Consider the following 24800-nt stretch of genomic DNA (forward strand, 5'->3'; position numbering starts at 1 on the left):
GTCACCTATATACGCTGCAGGGGCAGACAGTATAGAGCTTTATGTACTAGCTGTCACCTATATATGCTGCAGGGGCAGACAGTATAGAGCTTTATGTACGAGCGGTCACATACATACGCTGCAGGGGCAGATGGTATAGAGCTTTATGTAGGAGCGGTCGAATATATATGCTGCAGGGGCAAACAGTATAGAGACTTATGTACGAGCGGTCACCAATATATGCTGCAGGGGCAGACAGTATAGAGCTTTATATACGAGCGGTCACCTATATATGTTGCAAGGGCAGACAGTATAGAGCTTTATATACGAGCGGTCACCTATATATGCTGCAGGGGCAGACTGTATAGAGCTTTATGTACGAGCGGTCACCTACATACGCAGCAGGGGCAGACTGTATAGAGCTTTATGTACGAGCGGTCACCTACATACGCTGCAGGGGCAGATGGTATAGAGCTTTATGTAGGAGAGGTCACCTATACACGCTGCAGGGGCAGACAGTATAGAGCTTTATGTACGAGCTGTCACCTATATACGCTGTAGGGGCAGACAGTATAGAGCCTTATGTACGAGCGGTCACCCATATATGCTGCAGGGGCAGACAGTATAGAGCTTTATGTACGAGCTGTCACCTATATACGCTGCAGGGGCTGACAGTATAGAGCTTTATGTACGAGCGGCCACCTATATACGCTGCAGGGGCAGAAGGTATAGAGCTTTATGTAGGAGTGGTCACCTATATACGCTGCAGGGGCAGACAGTATAGAGCTTTATGTACATGGGGTCACCTATATAAACTGCAGGAACATAGAGCTTTATGTACAAGCTGTCACCTATATACACTGCAGGGGCAGACAGTATAGAGCTGTATGTACATGTGGTCACCTATATACACTGCAGGAGCAGAGCTTTATGTACGAGCTGTCACATATATGCTGCAGGGGCAGACAGTATAGAGCTTTATGTACGAGCTGTCACCTATATACACTGCAGGAGCATAGAGCTTTATGTACGAGCTGTCACCTATATACACTGCAGGAGCATAGAGCTTTATGTATGAGCTGTCACCTATATATGCTGCAGAGGCAGATGGTATAGAGCCTTATGCATGAGCGGTCACCTATATACGCTGAAGGCAGACAGTATAGAGCTTTATGTATGAGCGATCACCTATATACGCTGCAGGGGCAGACAGTATAGAGCCTTATGTATGAGAGGTCACCTATATACGCTTCAGGGGCAGACAGTATAGCGCTTTATGTAGGAGTGGTCACCTATATACGCTGCAGGGGCAGACAGTATAGAGCTGTATGTACATGTGGTCACCTATATACACTGCAGGAGCAGAGCTTTATGTACGAGCTGTCACCTATATACACTGCAGGGGCAGACAGTATAGAGCTTTATGTATGAGCGGTCACCTATATACGCTGCAGGGGCACAGTATAGAGCCTTATGTATGAGCGGTCACCTATATTCGCTTCAGGGGCAGACAGTATAGAGCTTTATGTACGAGCGGTCACCTATATACGCTGCAGGGGCAGACAGTATAGAGCAGTATGTACATGTGGTCACCTATATACACTGCAGGAGCATAGAGCTTTATGTACGAGCTGTCACCTATATACACTGCAGGGGCAGACAGTATAGAGCAGTATGTACATGTGGTCACCTATATACACTGCAGGAGCAGAGCTTTATGTACGAGCTGTCACATATATGCTTCAGGGGCAGACAGTATACAGCTTTATGTACGAGCGGTCACCTATATACGCTGCAGGGGCAGACAGTATAGAGCTTTATGTACATGTGGTCACCTATATACACTGCAGGAGCAGAGAGCTTTATGGACGAGCTGTCACCTATATATGCTGCAGGGGCAGACACTATAGAGCCTTATGTATGAGCGGTCACCTATATACGCTGCAGGGGCAGATGGTATAGAGCTTTATGTACGAGCTGTCACCTATATACGCTGCAGGTGCAGATGGTATAGAGCTTTATGTACGAGCTCTCACCTATATACACTGCAGGGGCTGACAGTATAGAGCTTTATGTATGAGCGGTCACCTATATACGCTGCAGGGACAGACAGTATAGAGCCTTATGTATGAGTGGTCACCTATATAAGCTTCAGGGGCAGACAGTATAGAGCTTTATGTACGAGCGGTCACCTATATACGCGGCAGGGGCAGACAATATAGAGCTGTATGTACATGTGGTCACCTATATAAACTGCAGGAGCATAGAGCTTTATGTACGAGCTGTCACCTATATACACTGCAGGGGCAGACAGTATAGAGCTGTATGCACATGTGGTCACCTATATACACTGCAGGAGCAGAGCTTTATGTACGAGCTGTCACATATATGCTGCAGTGGCAGACAGTATAGAGCTTTATGTACGAGCTGTCACCTATATACACTGCAGGAGCATAGAGCTTTATGTACGAGCTGTCACCTATATATGCTGCAGGGGCATATGGTATAGAGCTTTATGTAGGAGTGGTCACCTATATACGCTGCAGGGGCAGACAGTATAGAGCCTTATGTATGAGAGGTCACCTATATACGCTTCAGGGGCAGACAGTATAGAGCTTTATGTACGAGCGGTCACCTATATACGCTGCAGGGGCAGACAGTATAGAGCTTTATGTACGAGCGGTCACCTATATATGCTGCAGGGGCAGACAGTATAGAGCTTTATGTACATGGGGTCACCTATACAAGCTTCAGGGGCAGACAGTATAGAGCTTTATGTATGAGCGGTCACCTATATACGCTGGAGGGGCAGATGGTATAGAGCTTTATGTAGGAGTGGTCACCTATATAAGCTGCAGGGGCAGACAGTACAGAGCTGTATGTACATGTGGTCACCTATATACACTGCAGGAGCAGAGCTTTATGTACGAGCTGTAACATATATGCTGCAGGGGCAGACAGTATAGAGCTTTATGTATGAGCTGTCACCTATATACACTGCAGGGGCAGATGGTATAGAGCTTTATGTACGAGCTGCCACCTATATACGCTGCAGGGGCAGACAGTATAGAGATTTATGTATGAGCGGTCACCTATATACGCTGCAGGGGCAGATGGTATAGAGCTTTATGTACGAGCTGTCACCTATATACGCTGCAGGGGCAGATGGTATAGAGCTTTATGTACGAGCAGTCACCTATATACGCTGCAGGGGCAGACAGTATAGAGCTTTATGTATGAGCGGTCACCTATATACGCTGCAGGGGCAGACAGTATAGAGCTTTATGTACGAGCGGTCACCTATATACACTGCAGGGGCAGACAGTATAGAGCTTTATGTACATGTGGTCACCTATATAAACTGCAGGAGCATAGAGCTTTATGTACGAGCTGTCACCTATATACACTGCAGGGGCAGACAGTATAGAGCTGTATGTACATGTGGTCACCTATATACACTGCAGGAGCAGAGCTTTATGTACGAGCTGTCACATATATGCTGCAGGGGCAGACAGTATAGAGCTTTATGTACGAGCTGTCACCTATATACACTGCAGGAGCATAGAGCTTTATGTATGAGCTGTCACCTATATATGCTGCAGGGGCAGATGGTATAGAGCTTTATGTAGGAGTGGTCACCTATATACGCCGCAGGGGCAGACAGTATAGAGCCTTATGTATGAGCGGTCACCTATTTACGCTGCAGGGGCAGACAGTATAGAGCTTTATGTATGAGCGGTCACCTATATACGCTGCAGGGGCAGACAGTATAGAGCCTTATGTATGAGAGGTCACCTATATACGCTTCAGGGGCAGACAGTATAGAGCTTTATGTACGAGCGGTCACCTATACACGCTGCAGGGGCAGACAGTATAGAGCTTTATATACATGTGGTCACCTATATACACTTCAGGGGCAGACAGTATAGAGCTTTACGTACGAGCGGTCACCTATATACGCTGCAGGGGCAGACAGTATAGAGCTGTATGTACATGTGGTCACCTATATACACTGCAGGAGCATAGAGCTTTATGTACGAGCTGTCACCTATATACACTGCAGGGTCAGACAGTATAGAGCTGTATGTACATGTGGTCACCTATATACACTGCAGGAGCAGAGCTTTATGTACGAGCTGTCACCTATATATGCTGCAGGGGCAGACAGTATAGAGCCTTATGTATGAGCGGTCACCTATATACGCTGGAGGGGCAGATGGTATAGAGCTTTATGTAGGAGTGGTCACCTATATACGCTGCAGGGGCAGACAGTACAGAGCTGTATGTACATGTGGTCACCTATATACACTGCAGGAGCAGAGCTTTATGTATGAGCGGTCACCTATATACGCTGCAGGGGCAGACATTATAGAGCTTTATGTACATGTGGTCACCTATATAAACTGCAGGAGCATAGAGCTTTATATACGAGCTGTCACCTATATACACTGCAGGGGCAGACAGTATAGAGCTGTATGTACATGTGGTCACCTATATAAACTTCAGGAGCATAGAGCTTTATGTACGAGCTGTCACCTATATACACTGCAGGGGCAGACAGTATAGAGCTGTATGTACATGTGGTCACCTATATACACTGCAGGAGCATAGAGCTTTATGTATGAGCTGTCACCTATATATGCTGCAGGGGCAGATGGCATAGAGCTTTATGTATGAGCTGTCACCTATATACACTGCAGGAGCATAAAGCGTATGTACGAGCTGTCACCTATATACACTGCAGGGGCATAGAGCTTTATGTACGAGCTGTCACCTATATACACTGCAGGAGCATAGAGCTTTATGTACATGTGGTCACCTATATATGCTGCAGGGGCATAGAGCTTTATGTACGGGCTGTCATCTATATACACTGCAGGAGCATAGAGCTTTATGTAGGAGCTGTCACCTATATACACTGCAGGGGCATAGAGCTTTATGTACGGGCTGTCACCTATATACACTGCAGGGGCATAGAGCTTTATGTATGAGCTGTCACCTATATATGCTGCAGGGGCAGATGGTATAGAGCTTTATGTATGAGCTGTCACCTATATACGCTGCAGGGGCAGACAGCATAGAGCTTTATGTACGAGCGGTCACCTATATACGCTGCAGGGGCAGACAGTATAGAGCCTTATGTATGAGCGGTCACCTATATACGCTGCAGGGGCAGACAGTATAGAGCTTTATGTATGAGCTGTCACCTATATACGCTGCAGGGGCAGACAGTATAGAGCCTTATGTATGAGAGGTCACCTATATACGCTGCAGGGGCAGACAGTATAGAGCTTTATGTACGAGCAGTCACCTATATATGCTGCAGGGGCAGACAGTATAGAGCTGTATGTACATGTGGTCACCTATATACACTGCAGGAGCATAAAGCTTTATGTACGAGCTGTCACCTATATACACTGCAGGGGCATAGAGCTTTATGTACGAGCTGTCACCTATATACACTGCAGGAGCATAGAGCTTTATGTACATGTGGTCACCTATTTACGCTGCAGGGGCATAGAGCTTCATGTACGGGCTGTCATCTATATACACTGCAGGAGCATAGAGCTTTATGTAGGAGCTGTCAACTATATACACTGCAGGGGCTTAGAGCTTTATGTACGGGCTGTCACCTATATACACTGCAGGGGCATAGAGCTTTATGTACGGGCTGTCACCTATATACACTGCAGGGGCAGACAGTATAGAGCTTTATATACGAGCTGTCACCTATATACACTGTAGGGGCAGACAGTATAGAGCTTTATATACGAGCTGTCACCTATATACACTGTAGGGGCAGACAGTATAGAGCTTTATGTACGAGCGGTCACCTATATATGCTGCAGGGGCAGACAGTATAGAGCTTTATGTACGGGCTGTCATCTATATACACTGCAGGAGCATAGAGCTTTATGTAGGAGCTGTCACCTATATACACTGCAGGGGCATAGAGCTTTATGTACGGGCTGTCACCTATATACACTGCAGGGGCATAGAGCTTTATGTACGGGCTGTCACCTATATATGCTGCAGGGGCAGACAGTATAGAGCTTTATGTAGGAGCTGTCACCTATATACACTGCAGGGGCATAGAGCTTTATGTAGGAGCTGTCACCTATATACACTGCAGGAGCATAGAGCTTTATGTAGGAGCTGTCATCTATATACACTGCAGGGGCATAGAGCTTTATGTAGGAGCTGTCATCTATATACACTGCAGGGGCATAGAGCTTTATGTAGGAGCTGTCACCTATATACACTGCAGGGGCATAGAGCTTTATGTAGGAGCTGTCACCTATATACACTGCAGGGGCATAGAGCTTTATGTACGGGCTGTCACCTATATACACTGCAGGGGCATAGAGCTTTATGTACGGGCTGTCACCTATATATGCTGCAGGGGCAGACAGTATAGAGCTTTATGTAGGAGCTGTCACCTATATACACTGCAGGGGCATAGAGCTTTATGTAGGAGCTGTCACCTATATACACTGCAGGAGCATAGAGCTTTATGTAGGAGCTGTCATCTATATACACTGCAGGGGCATAGAGCTTTATGTAGGAGCTGTCATCTATATACACTGCAGGGGCATAGAGCTTTATGTAGGAGCTGTCACCTATATACACTGCAGGGGCATAGAGCTTTATGTAGGAGCTGTCACCTATATACACTGCAGGGGCATAGAGCTTTATGTAGGAGCTGTCACCTATATACACTGCAGGGGCATAGAGCTTTATGTAGGAGCTGTCACCTATATACACTGCAGGGGCATAGAGCTTTATGTAGGAGCTGTCACCTATATACACTGCAGGGGCATAGAGCTTTATGTAGGAGCTGTCACCTATATACACTGCAGGGGCATAGAGCTTTATGTAGGAGCTGTCACCTATATACACTGCAGGGGCATAGAGCTTTATGTAGGAGCTGTCACCTATATACACTGCAGGGGCATAGAGCTTTATGTAGGAGCTGTCATCTATATACACTGCAAGGGCATAGAGCTTTATGTACGGGCTGTCACCTATATACACTGCAGGGGCATAGAGCTTTATGTACGGGCTGTCACCTATATACACTGCAGGGGCATAGAGCTTTATGTACGGGCTGTCACCTATATACACTGCAGGGGCATAGAGCTTTATGTAGGAGCTGTCACCTATATACACTGCAGGGGCATAGAGCTTTATGTACGGGCTGTCACCTATATACACTGCAGGAGCATAGAGCTTCATGTACGAGCTGTCACCTATATACGCTGCAGGGGCAGACAGTATAGAGCTTTATGTACGAGCGGTCACCTATATACGCTGCAGGGCCAGACAGTATAGAGCTTTATATACGAGCTGTCACCTATATACACTGTAGGGGCAGACAGTATAGAGCTTTATGTACGAGCGGTCACCTATATACGCTGCAGGGGTAGACAGTATAGAGCTTTATATACGAGCTGTCACCTATATACACTGTAGGGGCAGACAGTATAGAGCTTTATATACGAGCTGTCACCTATATACACTGTAGGGGCAGACAGTATAGAGCTTTATATACGAGCGGTCACCTATATATGCTGCAGGGGCAGACAGTATAGAGCTTTATGTACGGGCTGTCATCTATATACACTGCAGGAGCATAGAGCTTTATGTAGGAGCTGTCACCTATATACACTGCAGGGGCATAGAGCTTTATGTACGGGCTGTCACCTATATACACTGCAGGGGCATAGAGCTTTATGTACGGGCTGTCACCTATATATGCTGCAGGGGCAGACAGTATAGAGCTTTATGTAGGAGCTGTCACCTATATACACTGCAGGTGCATAGAGCTTTATGTAGGAGCTGTCACCTATATACACTGCAGGAGCATAGAGCTTTATGTAGGAGCTGTCATCTATATACACTGCAGAGGCATAGAGCTTTATGTAGGAGCTGTCACCTATATACACTGCAGGGGCATAGAGCTTTATATACGAGCTGTCACCTATATACACTGTAGGGGCAGACAGTATAGAGCTTTATGTACGGGCTGTCACCTATATATGCTGCAGGGGCAGAGTATCTGAGCTGGAACCAGTGCATACTGGACATAATATGGCCATGAACGGATATATAGTACACCGGGATATAACCGGCGTCTCCAATAGGATAAAACAGCTGTAACCCAGCCCAAGCCCGATCATCCGCCTTCCTGACCACAGCACGCCCCTTATGGAGCAGGGCGGACATCCAGCAGAAGGAGACTACTAGCCCCGTACCTGAGCTGTCAACCCCCTCTCTTCGTCCTCATGGCCGTTCAGGACCCTCCGCAGCTTATCCATGCCTTCTGCAGCACGACACGACACAACACCAGTGACAAACTGTACACTTTCACGTCCTGTCACGTGATGACAACAGCACGTGACTCGCTTGACGGCAACTTCAGCCTGGTGTACGGAACTGCGACGTGCGCAGCCCCTCCCCCCAGAGCGTGTACGGAAGCCTAGGGGTTCAACCTGTTTAACCGTCAATTTACAGGCGGAAATGTGCGCTCAAGTAGACACGGTCACCATGACAATTGTAACAGTGTCACCTCCTGGGCTCGGTCCAGTGGAGATGTGCTGACACCCAGCGTGTTCTGCTGACGTCGCATGTCCAGGTGCATGCTCTCCGAGTCACAATGCTGTCAGGTTTACTGCATTTCCGAACACTTCACGTGTACACACTACTATGTGCAGCCCCAGAGGGGGGTCTGCTGGGAAGGGTCTGTCGCGATTATCAGTCATGATCGTGATTTTAAACACCAACAGAGTATGTGCAGACGATCCGCAGCCCCCGCGGGTTTGATGCTGCGTGTTTATGCGGTGTCAAACCCACAGCGGCCAGATGTTACATTATAGTGGATAGGATTTGTAGAAATCCCATGTCCACTATGCGTCTCCGTGCCCCTGCGGATACCGACATGCGGCGCGTCTTTCCAGACTAGCATTATTATTATTATAGTGCCATTTATTCCATGGTGCTTTACATATAGGGTATACATGCAAAAACAATTACATGATCTTTAACAAAACCATAACGGCGACTGATACAGGAGGAGTGAGGACCCTGCCCGCGAGGGCTCACAGTCTACAAGGGATGGGTGAGGATACAGTAGGTGGGGATGTCAATTTCTCTTGTGGAGTCGCCAGTCTCCACAAGAGAAATTAGATCAGTGCAATGTATAGGATGTGGTGAATCCACATGGTTCAATGAACACGTTCGGATTCACCTGCGTGCAGCGCTATGGATGCAGCTTAAAAAGCGCTATCTGTACAGATCGTGTGCACACACCCTAAGGGTATGTGCACACAATCCGGATTTGCTGCGGTTTTGATGCTACGTTTTTATGCAGTATCAAAACTGGAAGCTGCCAGATGTTACAGCATAGTGAATGGGATTTCTAGGATCCCATGCCCACTATGCGTTTTTTAGCACCTGCGGATCACACGCGGAAACTGACATGCAGGGCTGTGGAGTCGGTAAGCCAAACCTCCAACTCCGCATTTTCCACAACTCCGACTCCCTCATACATGGCTCATGTTTAAGTGATAAATTTACTGCAGCACAGATTCATCTCTGCTAAAAGTCTAGACCCTTAGATCAGGAATAGGACAGACCTTTATAGGACATTTCATAACTTTCCCAAATTCTTATGAAAAAGTATTCCCCACAAACTGCATTGAACTACTGTACCCAATTTATTATATTATTTTAGGAGTTGGAGTCGGTCCATTTTATACCGACTCCACCAAAATGGGCTCTGACTCCGATTCCACAGCCCTGCTGAAATGAGGCGCGTCTTTCCAGACTGCAGCATGTCAATTTCTCTTGCGGAAACGCATGCAGATTTTCCCCATAGACTTGCATGAGATGAGGAAAATCCTCATGTGTGCTTCAATAGCGTTTCCGCAGCAGAAACGCACACAAAAACGCTACATGATGATCAATAAAGTTTGTTTAAAAAAAAACCTATTCTCTGAAAATTGCAATAGCCTTTATTAAGAACTGACATGAAGACATGAAAAACGCATGCATAAAAAAAACGCATGCGGCAAAAAAAATGAAAAAAAAAAGCACCAAAAACCGCAATTAACCTAATTTGCATATTAGGTGCGGAAATGGTGCAGAAATTCTGCAGCATCAAAACCGCAGCAAATCCAGACCGTGTGCACATACCCTTAGGTTAAACCAAACTGAGCAATCGTGGGAGAAGAGCCTTGGTGAGAGAGGTAAAGAAGAACCCCAAGATCACTGTGGCTGAGCTCCAGAGATGCAGTAGGGAGATGGGAGAAAGTCCACAAAGTCAACTATCACTGCAGCCCTCCACCAGTCGGGCCTTTATGGCAGAGTGGCCCGACTGAAGCCTCTCCTCAGTGCAAGACATATGAAAACCTGCACAGAGTTTGCTCAAAAACACATGAAGGACTCCCAGACTATGAGAAATAAGATTCTCTGGTCTGATGAGACGAAGATAGAACTTTTTGGTGATAATTCTAAGCGGTATGTGTGGAGAAAACCAGGCACTGCTCATCACCTGCCCAATACAATCCCAACAGTGAAACATGGTGGTGGCAGCATCATGCTATGGGGGTGTTTTTCAGCTGCAGGGACAGGACGACTGGTTGCAAATGAAGGAAACATGAATGCGGCCACGTACAGAGATATCCTGGATGAAAACCTCTTCCAGAGTACTCTGGACCTCAGACTTGGCCTAAGGTTCACATTCCAACAAGACAATGACCCTAAGCACACAGCTAAAATAACAAAGGAGTGGCTTCAGAACAACTCTGTGACCATTCTTGACTGGCCCAGCCGGAGCCCTGACCTAAACCTAATTGAGCATCTCTGGAGAGACCTGAAAATGGCTGTCCACCAACGTTCACCATCCAACCTGACGGAACTGGAGAGGATCTGCAAGGAAGAATGGCAGAGGATCCCCAAATCTAGGTGTGAAAAACTTGTTGCATCATTCCCAAGAAGACTCATGGCTGTACTAGCTCAAAAGGGTGCTTCTACTCAATACTGAGCAAAGGGTCTGAATACTTATGACCATGTGATATTTCAGTTTTTCTTTTTTAATAACATTTCTGTTTTTTTTTCAGTCAAGATGGGGTGCAGAATGTACTTTAATGAGAAAAAAAATTAACTTTTTAGAATTTACCAAATAGCTGCAATGAAACAAAGAGTGAAAAATTTAAAGGGGTCTGAATACTTTCCGTACCCACTGTAATTTGTATTCAATAAATCAGTAGCACACTGGAAAATAAGTAACTTTGTGATATATCTTATAGAAATCTGCTTCTTTCTTTGCCTGGACTGATCAGTTATTATCAAAATTCTCAATTTTGAGGTAAAATCTGTATTAAGTGAAGATTTTTACATTACTGAAATGCAAAATGACAGTTGGTGCTTATAAGATTCTGTGTAAACAGAGAGGGAGAAGGAAGGTGGAGCTCTGCCTCTAGATCCTCCCTCCTCGTCTCCCCTCTTTACATAGAATCTGATCAGTAGCAACTGACGTCTCTAATCTCTATAATGGAAAAGTGTTTTCACTGAATGCAGATGTCACTTGTGAATTGAGATTGGAAAAATGAATGATCAGTCCTGGCCGAGAAAGAAGCTGATTTCTCCATTAAGATATATTACAAAGTTTTTTATTTTTATGTGTGCTGTTGATTTATGTAATACCAATTAAAACAACAGTTACGATTTAAGCTGCTTTGTGTCATACTACTATGGCAATGGTGCTCACATGGTGTCTAAATAATGAAATTCTCATATACTCACATGTAGACTTGCTCATTATTCCATAACTGCTGCGGTTCAGGTCCTATTCTATTCAGACATATGCAATACACACCTCTCACATATCAGACACAGGCAGAACACACACCTCTCACATATCAGACACAGGCAGAACACACAGCGCTCACATATCAGATACAGGCAGCACACACACCTCTCACATATCAGACACAGGCAGAACACACAGCGCTCACATATCAGATACAGGCAGCACACACACCTCTCACATATCAAACACAGGCAGAACACACAGCGCTCACATATCAGATACAGGCAGCACACACAGCGCTCACATATCAGACACATGCAGAACACACAGCGCTCACATATCAGACACAGGCAGGACACACAGCGCTCACATATCAGACACAGGCAGAACACACAGCGCTCACATATCAGACACAGGCAGCACACACAGTGCTCACATATCAGACACAGGCAGAACACACAGCGCTCACATATCAGACACAGGCAGAACACACAGCGCTCACATATCAGACACAGGCAGCACACACACCGTTCACATATCAGACACAGGCAGCACACACACTGCTCACATATCAGACACAGGCAGCACACACACCGCTCGCATATCAGACACATGCAGCACACACACCGCTCACATATCAGACACATACAGCACACACACCGCTCACATATCAGGCACATGCAGCCAGGAGCGGGCTGGGCCTGGTGGCAGAGGGGCAAATGCCCCCCCAGGCCGGTCCTCCAGCAGAGGTTTTGGGCCGCCCGGCCATCAGCCATCGCCTTAATACTGTCGCGGCCAATCTCCTCTTCGCGTGCCCTCCCTTCAGGCGTGCGGCCTGATGGGAGGGCGCGCGCAGAGGAGAGTGGCCGCCGCGCTAGGGAAAGGGGAATGGCCCGTGGGCCCACAGGTAGGTAGGGTTCAGCGTTTAAATGGCAGAGGTATTTTTTTTTTTTAATCTGGGGCCATTATACTGTGAGGAGCACCATGTGGGGCCATGTACACAGTACAGAGCACTATGCGGGGCCATATATACAGTACAGACCACTATGTGGGGCCATATAGACAGCACGGAGCACTATGCAGGGCCATGTATACTGTGTGGAGCACCATGTGGGGCAATGTATACTGTGTGGAGCACCATGTGGGGCTATGTATACAGTACGGAGGACTATGCTGGGCCATGTATACAGTATGGAGCACTATGCGGGGCTGTGTATACAGTACGGAGCACTATGCGGGGCTGTGTATACAGTACGGAGCACCATGTGGGGCCATGTATACAGTACGGAGCACTATGCAGGGCCGTGTATACAGTACGGAGCACTATGCAGGGCCGTGTATACAGTACGGAGCACCATGTGGGGCCATGTATACAGTACGGAGCTCCATGTGGGGCCGTGTATACAGTATGGAGCACTATGCGGGGCCATGTATACAGTACGGAGCACCATGTGGGGCCATGTATACAGTACAGAGCACCATGTGGGGACGTATATAGAGTACGGAGCACCATGCGGGGCCATGTATGCAGTGCGGAGCACCATGCTGGGGCTATGTATGCAGTACAGAGCACTATGTGGGGCCATTATACAGTATGGAGGACTATGTGGGGCCATTATACTGTATGGAGGATTATGTGGGGCCATTATTCTGTATGGAGGACTATGTGGGGCCCATTATTCTGTATGGAGGACTATGCGGGGCCCATTATTCTGTATGGAGGACTATGCGGGGCCCATTATTCTGTATGGAGGACTATGTGGGGCCCATTATTCTGTATGGAGGACTATGTGGGGCCCATCATTCTGTATGGAGGACTATGTGGGGCCCATCATTCTGTATGGAGGACTATGTAGGTGTGACAGAAGTAGTGTTGTTGCTTTAAAAGCATTCAGCAACTATTAGAAGTAACACAAGCACAGGAGACAGGAAGTGTTGTGCTCCAGAAGCATCCAGCAACTAGAGGGGTTATCACAGTCACAAGAGAAGGGGAGTGTTGTAGCAGAGCCCCCAGGGGATTGTGGGGAAGTTTTTTACTGTTTGGCTGGAGCCGAAGAGAAAGGTGGTGTGTGTGTTCTGTATCTCACATCAAGTGAAAAGGATTCAAGTCAGGAGTGAAGCTAAGCACAGGTCAGGTAGAGTTCCTGAACTAGCAGTGCAGAGTATTGTCAGGCAGAAAGATAAGGACTGGAATAAATGGTGTCACAGGGATCATATCTCTCAGCAAACCCTCCCCCCTCCTCCATCTAACTGTGCTGTAAAGAATGCTGTGTTCATTATTGTGACTTTGCATTAGAACTGTGCTGTCCTGTACTACTGGGAAGACTGTGAACTGCTGTGCTGCTAAGGAAACTGTACTGTTTGTCACTGGAGTCTGTTGCTCATAAGACTTAACTTGCACTAGCTGTGCGGCTTCTTATTAAATGCTACTGTTCTACGGTTTATGAGGACTCTTGTCAAGTGTGTCTGGTCAGCAAGTGAAACAACCTACATGTTTGTGCCTGAGGGTCAATACTCCTGTGTGCCTGAGAGAAGCTGCAGCATATGGTCTATGGTCACCCTGAGTAACGGTTCCCCCAGGATTCCAAAGAATTCATGTAATCTGTCTCGCCCCCATCTGAACCTAGCGGCATGCATGTAACATTGGTTGCCCGTACGGGGAATCCTGAGCGGGAATTAGCGTGTAGAGGGAGAAGAGGAAAAGTTTCTGGAAAAACACAGCAGCACAGCACCTCAACTCAACACTGCTACACCAGTTAAAGGGGACCAGCCCTAAAGAAAAACTCACTAGCAGCAATGGATGTGGAAATACAAATGGACAGAATTAGGGAGCTGCTTCTTCAGTTAACCTGTGAAGAATTGAGAACAGTAGCAGAACATATAAAGATGTCAGTAGAACAGATTTCCAAAGCACACAATGGCAGGCAACTGTTAGCTGCCATTAATGCAAAAATGGATGAACTAGAGGAGAAAGAAGCTGAAGACATGGGGACATTCCTCCAGGAACTAACACAGCTCCTAACCAGTTTGAAGTTGTAGGATGGACGGCACCAATTACCAAAAGCGGGAATCTCCGTCCACAGACTGAACTACAGGAATTGAAAGAACAATTCAAAGCCCTAACAACAGCCCTGCAGGAATCGACCAAAACCTCTGAACGGGTGATAGACTCAGACAGGACCTTTAACCTGCTCGGGTTAGATAAATCAGGGAGACAGTCCTCTCTAACACCACAAATCACCATAAGGCTATGTGCCCACAATGCAGAAATGCTCAGGATTTTTTCCTGAGCGTTTCTGCATCTCCCTGGCAGAAAAAAAAACGCATGCGGATTGTACATGCATTTTCCTACCAGGGACATGCGGAAGTGAAGCGTTCTTCACTTGCATTTCCGCATGCTGGTTGACAAGCGCTTTCCACTTGGAAAGTGCTTGTCAACTTTGTCATACTATATAAATCCATGCAAACGGCATGGATTTACAGTATATACTGTGACCGAAAGAATTGTAAAAAATAAAAAAATAAAAATATACTTACCTTCTGATGGCCCACGCAGTCTTGCTTCCCTCCGTCCTGGCTGCCGGCAGCGGTACACTGAAGGACCTGCCGACGTCAGCGTCGCGTGACCCGTCACATGACTATGATGTCAGCGAAGGTCCTTCAGTCCATCGCTAGCTGCTGGCATGAAAGGACGAGTGCAGCGGGGGCCGCCAGAAGGTAAATATAATCTTTATTTTTTCATTTTATTCTTTTCTTCACAGTTTTTATGGTACCCGGGTCCGGAGGAGAGTCTCCTCTCCTCTAGACCTGGGTACCATCCGCACATTGGAACGCATGCATTCCGCATGTCCTTATCTAGTGAAGCGAAATGCATGCGTTCTAATGCAAGTCAATGGCGGCGAAAACGCAGCACTTCCGCAAAATAATTGGTAGTGCTGCGTTTTTTTCCGCAATGATAACATAATGAAACATGGCAGACCTTCTACCCTGCATTTTTTAAGCATTTCTGCAGCGTCTTTGCCGCTGCGGAAACGCTTAAAAAATGCATCGTGGGCACACAGCCTAAGGAAAGAATTCAAGATCCTGGGACAGATTGGAGAGTGTGAACAGAAAGAGAGACTGTCTTATAAGAACCTGTTGCACAAGATCGATGCAGGCTTACAGAAAGGCTACCAGCCAAATGAGATTGTTGAGGGGGTGGTGAAAGCGATCAGCCCAGGACTGAACCTCCGTAGTATGTTAGAAATGAAAAGACAATTGACCTTGCAACAGCTGAAGATGATTTTAAAAGGGCACTATAAAGAAGAGAGTACTTCAGAATTGTTCCACCGACTCATTAACCTCTCAGAAGTGTAAGAGAAGTTTGATGCTGGACTAGTCCAGAAGAAGTTCTTGAGATCATTGGGAACGGGATTAATCAGCAAAGATATCAAGTTGCAGCTGAAACAGTACCTAGAAGATCCTGGCATTTTTGATGAAGTCCTAATTGAAAAAATGAATGAGGCCGCTAGTTTGGAGTCAGAGAGCGAACAGAAGTTAAAGAAAGGGTCTGCTCCTAAAATCACCAAAATGAGTCAGCTGAAGTTGGAGACCCCCGGTGGCCAGACCGAAGATCATCATAGAGACCCTCCAGTGCCACCTCCGAGAGGTAACCTGAAATCACCAACAAAAGAGAGGCCTGCCAGCGCTGACTGGGAGGAAATAATAGGAAAACTGCAAGCTGAGTTGATGGAGGTGAAAAAGTTGATTCGTTCCAGGCCAGAACCGGTATCCCTCAGACTCAGGAGTGGGTTCCAAAAGAGAAGATGACCGGCTTGTGAAGCGTGCCGTTCATCAAATCACTTGCCTTCGGTTACTAAAAGAACTCTTGGGACCAGTGGAACTCCACGGCAAAGCCATCAACCAGACCGAAATCCCTTTCATAGGCTGGGTGGAAGTGACTTTCCAACTCAGGACCACGAAGAACAGTAACACCATCAACCTTTTGGTACCTTTTCTCTTGACCAGTGATCAGAACGTGGCAGATGATTCTATCCTGGGTTATAATGTAATCAATGAGGTCATCACGAAACACAAGACAAGGGCGTTGGTGGTGGATGCAATCGCCACATCGCTCGCCATACCCAACGCCGTGGCGGAAAACGTGATTCATAGAGGTAAGAAAGCACAGAATACAATGGACCTAAAAGAAGTCAAGGTAGGCTTGCACCCAACCATCATCCCTGCAAACCAAATGGTGGGGGTGAGGTGAGACTGTGCTTACGGTTCCTACTGGTGGGTTTGCTTGAGTGACAGTACCAGTGATGAATACTACGAAAAACCAAATTAGACTGGATCCAAAGACTGTGTTAGGTCACATCGAGACCTTTAAAACGGTATATCCAGCCAGTGTGAGACCAGGTCAGGGGTCAACAGTGAATTCAATCTCCCCACCAAGGAACAGGAGTTGCTCAGGGGAGGAAATTGCGCAACCCACCTCGGGGTCCTGGGATCCCCCAGTACCCATGAAACACTTGTGTGCTGAAGATCTAGCAATAGCAAAACATGCTGAGAGAAGAGTGTCATGCGTTCTCCAAAGATGACTCTGATATAGGCTGTATCCCATCGTTGCATTTGAAAATCAATTTGAAAGACACAACCCCAGTAACCAGAAGTTACATATCTGTGCCAAAACCATTACATCGTGAAGTGAAAGAATATTTACAAGAGCTTATTAACAGAGGTTGGGTCCAAGTCGAAGTCATCTTATTCCTCTCCTATTGTCTGTGTTAGGAAGACGGACGGTACGTTGAGAATCTGTTGTGATTACCGGGAACTAACCGAAAGTCAGTACCTGATTGACACCCGATACCAAAGATTCAATATATGCTGGATAACCTATCAGGAAGTACCTGGTTCTCTGTCCTCAATCAGGGTAAGACATACCACCAAGGGTTTGTTGAAGAGTCCAGTAGACTCTCGACAGCATTCATCGCACCGTGGGGATTATATGAGTGGATCCGCATACCGTTTGGGCTCAGTTCTGCTCCAGCAGAATTCCAGAGGAGCATGGAGACATGTTTAGAAGGATTGAGGGACGATATCTGCCAGCCATACTTGGATGGCAATGTGGTACACAGCAAAACCTTCCAGGACCATGTTGAACATGTGAGGACCGTATTACAATGGTATCAACAACACAGAGTTAAGTTGACCCCAAAGAAGTGTGAACTGTTCAAAAGGTAAGTCCGATTTCTAGGGAAAATTGTGTCCGGAGAAGGATATACCTTGGACCCAGCAGAAATCGCTCCGGTACTGGCCTTAAAAGACAAGCAGCCCTCTACCGTCGGGGAGTTGAGGCAGATCTTCGGATTCCTCTCGTATTATCGTACTTACATTCGGAACTTCTCCAGGATTGCCGCCCTACTATACCTCCTCTTGGGGGGGACGACAAAGACAACAACACCCATGGAGAAAAAAAAAGAACGCGGGTAGGACCGGGCTTAAAAGAAACAACGCCGTTTCATCCCAACAGCACATTCTCTGGACAGCAGACCACCAGGAGGTTTTGGAAGAACTCGCAGACTACCTGGTAAAACCACCCATCTTGGGATCTCCTGATTTCAGTTTACCATTTGTTCTTCATTGTGATGCTTCTCAAGTTGGACTGGGAGATTCCCTGTATCAGCATCAAGATGGAAAAATAAGAGTCATTGGTTACAGTTCTAGAACGTTGACAGACGGCGAGAAGAATTACCATCTACATTCCGGAAAATTGGAGTTCCTGGCACTGAAATGGGCTATCTGTGAATGATTTAGAGATTATCTCTACTACAGCAAAAAGTTTGAGGTATACACTGACAACAACCCTTTGACCTACAGTATGTCCTTACTACAGCCAAACTGAATGCAACGGTCAGAGATGGGTCGCTGAGCTAGCGGACTTCAATTTCAGCATCAAGTACAGGCCAGGAAAATGCAATGCGGAGGCTGATGGATTGTCAAGAATGCCAGTAGAGCCTGAGGAGTTCATGCAAGAATGCTCGGAGGAAGCAATTGAGAGCACTACCCAAGCAGTACAAGCTTATCCGGAGGAAACCACCATAAAAGCGAGAGAACAAGATCACCTCCGGTCTATTCAACAACTACCAAAAAGGAAAATCCATAGAGCACAACGGGAAGATCAGATAATTCATAGAATACTACTTTATGTGGCCCAAAATCGGTTTCCAAGTAAACGGGAGAGAGACAATGAGTCACCAGCAGTATCTGTTTTAGTTAAAGAATGGACGAAGCTCTACCTCAGTGAAGACTGTATCCTGTATTGTAAAGGAGGACAAAACCGACAGTTGGTACTACTCAGAATATTCCGTAGGTTGGTCTTCAAAGAACTCCTTGAAAACATGGGCTACCTGGAGTGGAAAGGACAACAAATTTGATCCGTGAACGTTTCTTCTGGTTGTACATGCAGAAAGATATTGGGAGGTACGTGACCAGGGAGTGTGGGTGTCTGAAAGATAAACGTCCCAACACATCAACCCCCGGTACCTTTGCACACTTTAACAGCTGATGAGAAGAAAGACTGGAAGAGTTCTCTGTCAAAAGTGATACATGCCTATAACTGTACAAAGATCGATGCAACGAGTTACCCACCCTTTTTCCTATTGTATGGACGATCGCCAAGACTGCCAATCGACATCATGTTCGATACTCCGGTGTCAGAGACTTACAGAACGTATCCGGAGTACGTTCAGAAATGGAAGGAACGGATGACAGTGGCATACAACATAGCGTCCAAAGTGGTTACGCAAGGACAGAGCAAGAGTAAGGAGTACTATGATCGAAAATGTTATGGAGCAGAATTGGCACCAGGAAACTGGGTGCTAGTCAAGAATGTACGTGAGAAAGGCGGTCCAGGAAAACTTTGTTCGTACTGGGAAGACAAGGTGTATGTGGTCGTAAGGAGAAAAGCTGATGACAGCCCAGTGTATGAAATCCGATTGGAAATGGGAGACAAGAAAACCAGAATAGTCCATCGGAATTTACTGCTACCCTGTGATTATCTCCCACCACAACAAGACTTCCCAGAAGTAGACCGACATTGTCCGAGATCAACTAAGGGACCACCACAGACTGAAGCTCCGGAGGTGGATAGTGACCTTGAAAGTTCCAATGGAGAAGAACACACCGTTGTATTTCTCGGACCGGCAAGAAGAGGGATGTACCTCAGGAGAATGAACTAAGTCCTGAGGCTCCAGAGTTCGTGCCAAGGAGTACAGATGAAGTCCAATTCAGATCTAATGATCGAACACCGGCCCCTGAAGAGACCGATCGACACTCATTAGGAGCAGAATTACCAGACCGTGCGGAAACAAGCAACTCAGTGGAAGTACAGGAACTTATAGAGGCAGCTCCGAGAGCATCTGAGGAAGCACAGGAAATGAGTGCGGTGGAAGAAAATTCTGTGACCGAAGAACCCCTGGTCTCTGAGGAACAGCCCAACAGGAGGATGTCGACTCGAGAAGTGAGGAGGCCCGTGATGCTGACGTATGAGACACTTGGTGAATTAAGTCAAGTGACAAGGACTTTCGACTGAAAATAGGTATCTCTGCCTGTAGACCAGGTAAGCCCACTTGAGTGGTATCACTTGAGTGGTATTCACCACCAAGAGGCAGTATGGAAGATGTTGCCTGGTGGAAAGACTTGTTTTCATGGTTTGATTTTCCTTAAATGACTTTGTAGAAACAACGAACTGTTAAAGCATAGATAGAGGGAGCTGGTTGAAGACGTACAAAAAGCTCCAGCTGAAGAGATGCTGATTGTTTTCATTGTGTTAATTATTTCTTACAGGCATCCAACAAGAAAAAGGGTCATATTATTAATGTTTATGAACGTTAAACCAATTTCACAATGACAATTTGTATATAAAGTTATCGAACTTTCACCACTGTCTCAGAATTGGGCAGATTGACCAATTAAGACGAATGTCGAGGACGACATTCAAAAATGAGGGAAGAGTGTGACATGCTGAAGTAGTGCTGATGCTTTAAAAGCATTCAGCAACTATTAGAAGTAACACAAGCACAGGAGACAGGAAGTGTTGTGCTCCAGAAGCATCCAGCAACTAGAGGGGTTAACACAGTCACAAGAGAAGGGGAGTGTTTTAGCAGAGCCCCAGGGGGATTGTGGGGAAGTTGTTTACTGTCTGGCTGGAGACGAAGAGAAAGGTGGTGTGTGTGTTCTGTATCTCACAGAAGCGCCCCTGCAAGTGAAAAGGATTCAAGTCAGGAGTGAAGCTAAGCACAGGTCAGGTAGAGTTCCTGAACCAGCAGCGCAGAGTATTGTTAGGCAGAAAGATAAGGACTGGAAGAAATGGTGTCACAGGGATCATCTCCCTCAGCAAACCCCCTCCCTCTTCCATCTAACTGTGCTGTAAAGAATGCTGTGTTCATTATTGTGACTTTGCATTAGAACTGTGCTGTCCTGTACTACTGGGAAGACTGTGAACTGCTGTGCTGCTAAGGAAACTGTACTGTTTGTCACTGGAGTCTGTTGCTCATAAGACTTAACTTGCACTAGCTGTGCGGCTTCTTATTAAATGCTACTGTTCTACGGTTTATGAGGACTCTTGTCAAGTGTGTCTGGTCAGCAAGTGAAACAACCTACGTGTCTGTGTCTGAGGGTCAATACCTCTGTGTGCCTGAGAGAAGCTGCAGCATATGGTCTATGGTCGCCATGAGTAACTTTTCCCCAAGGATTCTAAAGAAATTCATGTAACCTGTCTCGCCCCTATCTGAACCTAGCGGCGTGCGTGTAACATAGGACCCATTATACTGTATGGAGGACTATGTGGGGCCCATTATACTGGTTGGAGGACTATGTGAGGCCATTATACTGTATGGAGGACTCTTTGTAGCCATTATACTGTATGGAGGACTCTTTGTAGCCATTATACTGTATGGAGGACTCTTTGTAGCCATTATACTGTATGGAGGGCTGGGTGGGGATTACAGTTGGAGAATTATACCGTGATGGGGTCACCATTCTTTGTTGGGGAGATTGAGGGAGAGGGGTACAGTAGGGTCATCATACTGTGAGTGTGGAGGCATTCACTGTGGGGATAACATACGGTGTTTGGGGGTACTTTTTTTTGCATCATACATTATTATCTGTTTCATTCAAGGATTTTTATCCTCTGTTAAATTACATATTTAAATTAGGCCATTGGGCCATATGCTTTTTACTGCTTTTGCATAACATATTATAATATTCCACTATAATTTTTAAATTAATCATATTTGATAAAGAACTTCCTCAATTGTAAACATATTTTTTAATAAATATCAAGGTTGGTCTGTGACTTTGTCCAAGCTTTGAACTTTGGCCTCTCTGGATTTGAATTTGAAATCCCTGGCTTTAAAGGGAACCTGTCATGTCCTAGCTACTATCTACACTGCCCCAATTGCTTTGTTAGTGATGCAATGTGCATCACTAGCAAGCTTTTTTCATTAAAATTGGTGGTAGTATAATGATTTTATAACATTATATATACTTTTCCTACCTGCTCGTTTTCAATCATAGAAGTGTGGTCCTCATATTCAGTCATTGGCAGGGACAGCATTCAGTCACTGCTGCCGCCGCCAACGTATTTGAATATTGCTCCCGGCAAGTGCTGTTATTGTGGGGCGCATGCGCATTTCTACATGTCCGGCCGCTGGTCCCTTGCCTGCTTAGTGAGGCTGTGCCACTGCTCATGGGCCACTTCTGTATGCTTGCCCCCTAGGCCAAAATTTGACAGCCAGCCCTTGCATGTAGCACACACACCGCTTACATATCAGACACATGCAGCACACACACTGCTCACATACCAGACACATGCAGCACACACTGCTCACATACCAGACACATGCAGCACACACACTGCTCACATACCAGACACATGCAGCACACACACCGCTCACATACCAGACACATGCAGCACACACACCGCTCACATACCAGACACATGCAGCACACACACCGCTCACATACCAGACACATGCAGCACACACACCGCTCACATATCAGACACATGCAGCACACACCGCTCACATATCAGACACATGTAGCACAACCACCGCTCACATATCAGACACATGCAGCACAACCACCGCTCACATATCAGACATATGCAGCACACACACCGCTCGCATATCAGACATATGCAGCACACACACCGCTCGCATATCAGACATATGCAGCACACACACCGCTCGCATATCAGACATATGCAGCACACACACCGCTCCCATATCAGACATATACAGCACACACACCGCTCCCATATCAGACATATGCAGCACACACACCGCTCCCATATCAGACACATGCAGCACACACACTGCTCACATACCAGACACATGCAGCACACACACCGCTCCCATACCAGACACATGCAGCACACACACCGCTCCCATATCAGACATATGCAGCACACACACTGCTCACATGTCAGACATATGCAGCACACACATTGCTCGCATATCAGACACATGCAGTGCACACACTACTCACATATCAAACACATGCAGCACACACACCAATCAGACACATGCAGCACATCCACTACTTAGATATCAAAAACATGCAGTACCCCCATCACTCACATACATCACACCCACCGCTCACATAGACTCGTGCAGCACACATACTGCTCACATATCATTCACATGCAGCACACACACTGCTCACATCAGACACATGCAGCACACAGACTGCTCTCATATCAGACACATGCAGCACACACACTGCTCACATACCAGACACATGCTGCACACACACTGCTCACATATCAGACACATGCAGCACACACCGCTCACATATCAGACACATGCAGCACAACCACCGCTCACATATCAGACACATGCAGCACAACCACCGCTCACATATCAGACATATGCAGCACACACACCGCTCGCATATCAGACATATGCAGCACACACACCGCTCGCATATCAGACATATGCAGCACACACACCGCTCGCATATCAGACATATGCAGCACACACACTGCTCGCATATCAGACACATGCAGTGCACACACTACTCACATATCAAACACATGCAGCACACACACCAGACACATGCAGCACATCCACTACTTAGATATCAAAAACATGCAGTACCCCCACTCACATACATCACACCCACCGCTCACATAGACTCGTGCAGCACACATACTGCTCGCATATCATTCACATGCAGCACACACACTGCTCACATCAGACACATGCAGCACACAGACTGCTCTCATATCAGACACATGCAGCACACACACTGCTCACATACCAGACACATGCAGCACACAAACCGCTCACATATCAGACACATGCAGCACACACACCGCTCACATATCAGACACATGCAGCACAACCACAGCTCACATATCAGACATATGCAGCACACACACCGCTCGCATATCAGACATATGCAGCACACACACCGCTCGCATATCAGACATATGCAGCACACACACCGCTCCCATATCCGACATATGCAGCACACACACCGCTCACATGTCAGACCTATGCAGCACACACATTGCTCGCATATCAGACACATGCAGTGCTGTAGTGCTAATAAAAATATGGATATCTTATAGCCTACATATTGTAACATATTGCTTATATGCTTTGATAAAGTGTGGTCATTAGACCAAGTGTGGAATATATTGCAATATACTGCAGTGTAATATCATTGATATACTCTGATACTGATAAAGTAGTTATTTTACATGAACTGTCCTTGATGCATGCTATCCACAAAGTGTTTGCTAGGTGTCAATACAGTAAGACAATGTTAATTGTTCTATGGTCTATGAAGTTGTGTGTTTCAAAGATTCATTATCCTAATTTGTACACAAGTGACCAGTGTTATATTTGCTTTGACAAATAGTGTTATTGTAACCAAAATACTGATTCAGATAATGTATGTACACTTACCATTATGTTCCATAAGAAATACACAGATCTATTGTCTAAAACAATGTTTA

General features: G+C 46.3%; 1 protein-coding gene across 2 annotated transcripts in view; it reads right to left on the reverse strand.

Annotated features, from left to right (window-relative positions):
* SFT2D1 (SFT2 domain containing 1) overlaps positions 1-24800 on the reverse strand; it is a 110950-nt gene that overhangs the window by 66957 nt on the left and 19193 nt on the right. The window contains exon 1 of one of the 2 annotated variants that reach the window (XM_073673258.1): positions 8235-8447. The exons of the other annotated variant lie outside the window; for it this stretch is intronic. Within the exon in view, the coding sequence (XP_073529359.1) occupies positions 8235-8297 (63 nt within the window). The 5' untranslated portion in view covers positions 8298-8447. Of the gene's footprint in view, positions 1-8234; positions 8448-24800 lie in introns of those variants that run through there. 2 annotated transcript variants of the gene reach the window in all.

This window comes from Phyllobates terribilis, unplaced genomic scaffold (genome assembly GCF_046119375.1).
Source record: "Phyllobates terribilis strain yellow unplaced genomic scaffold, ASM4611937v1 Scaffold_3__8_contigs__length_932513732, whole genome shotgun sequence".
Taxonomy (NCBI): Eukaryota; Metazoa; Chordata; class Amphibia; order Anura; family Dendrobatidae; genus Phyllobates; species Phyllobates terribilis.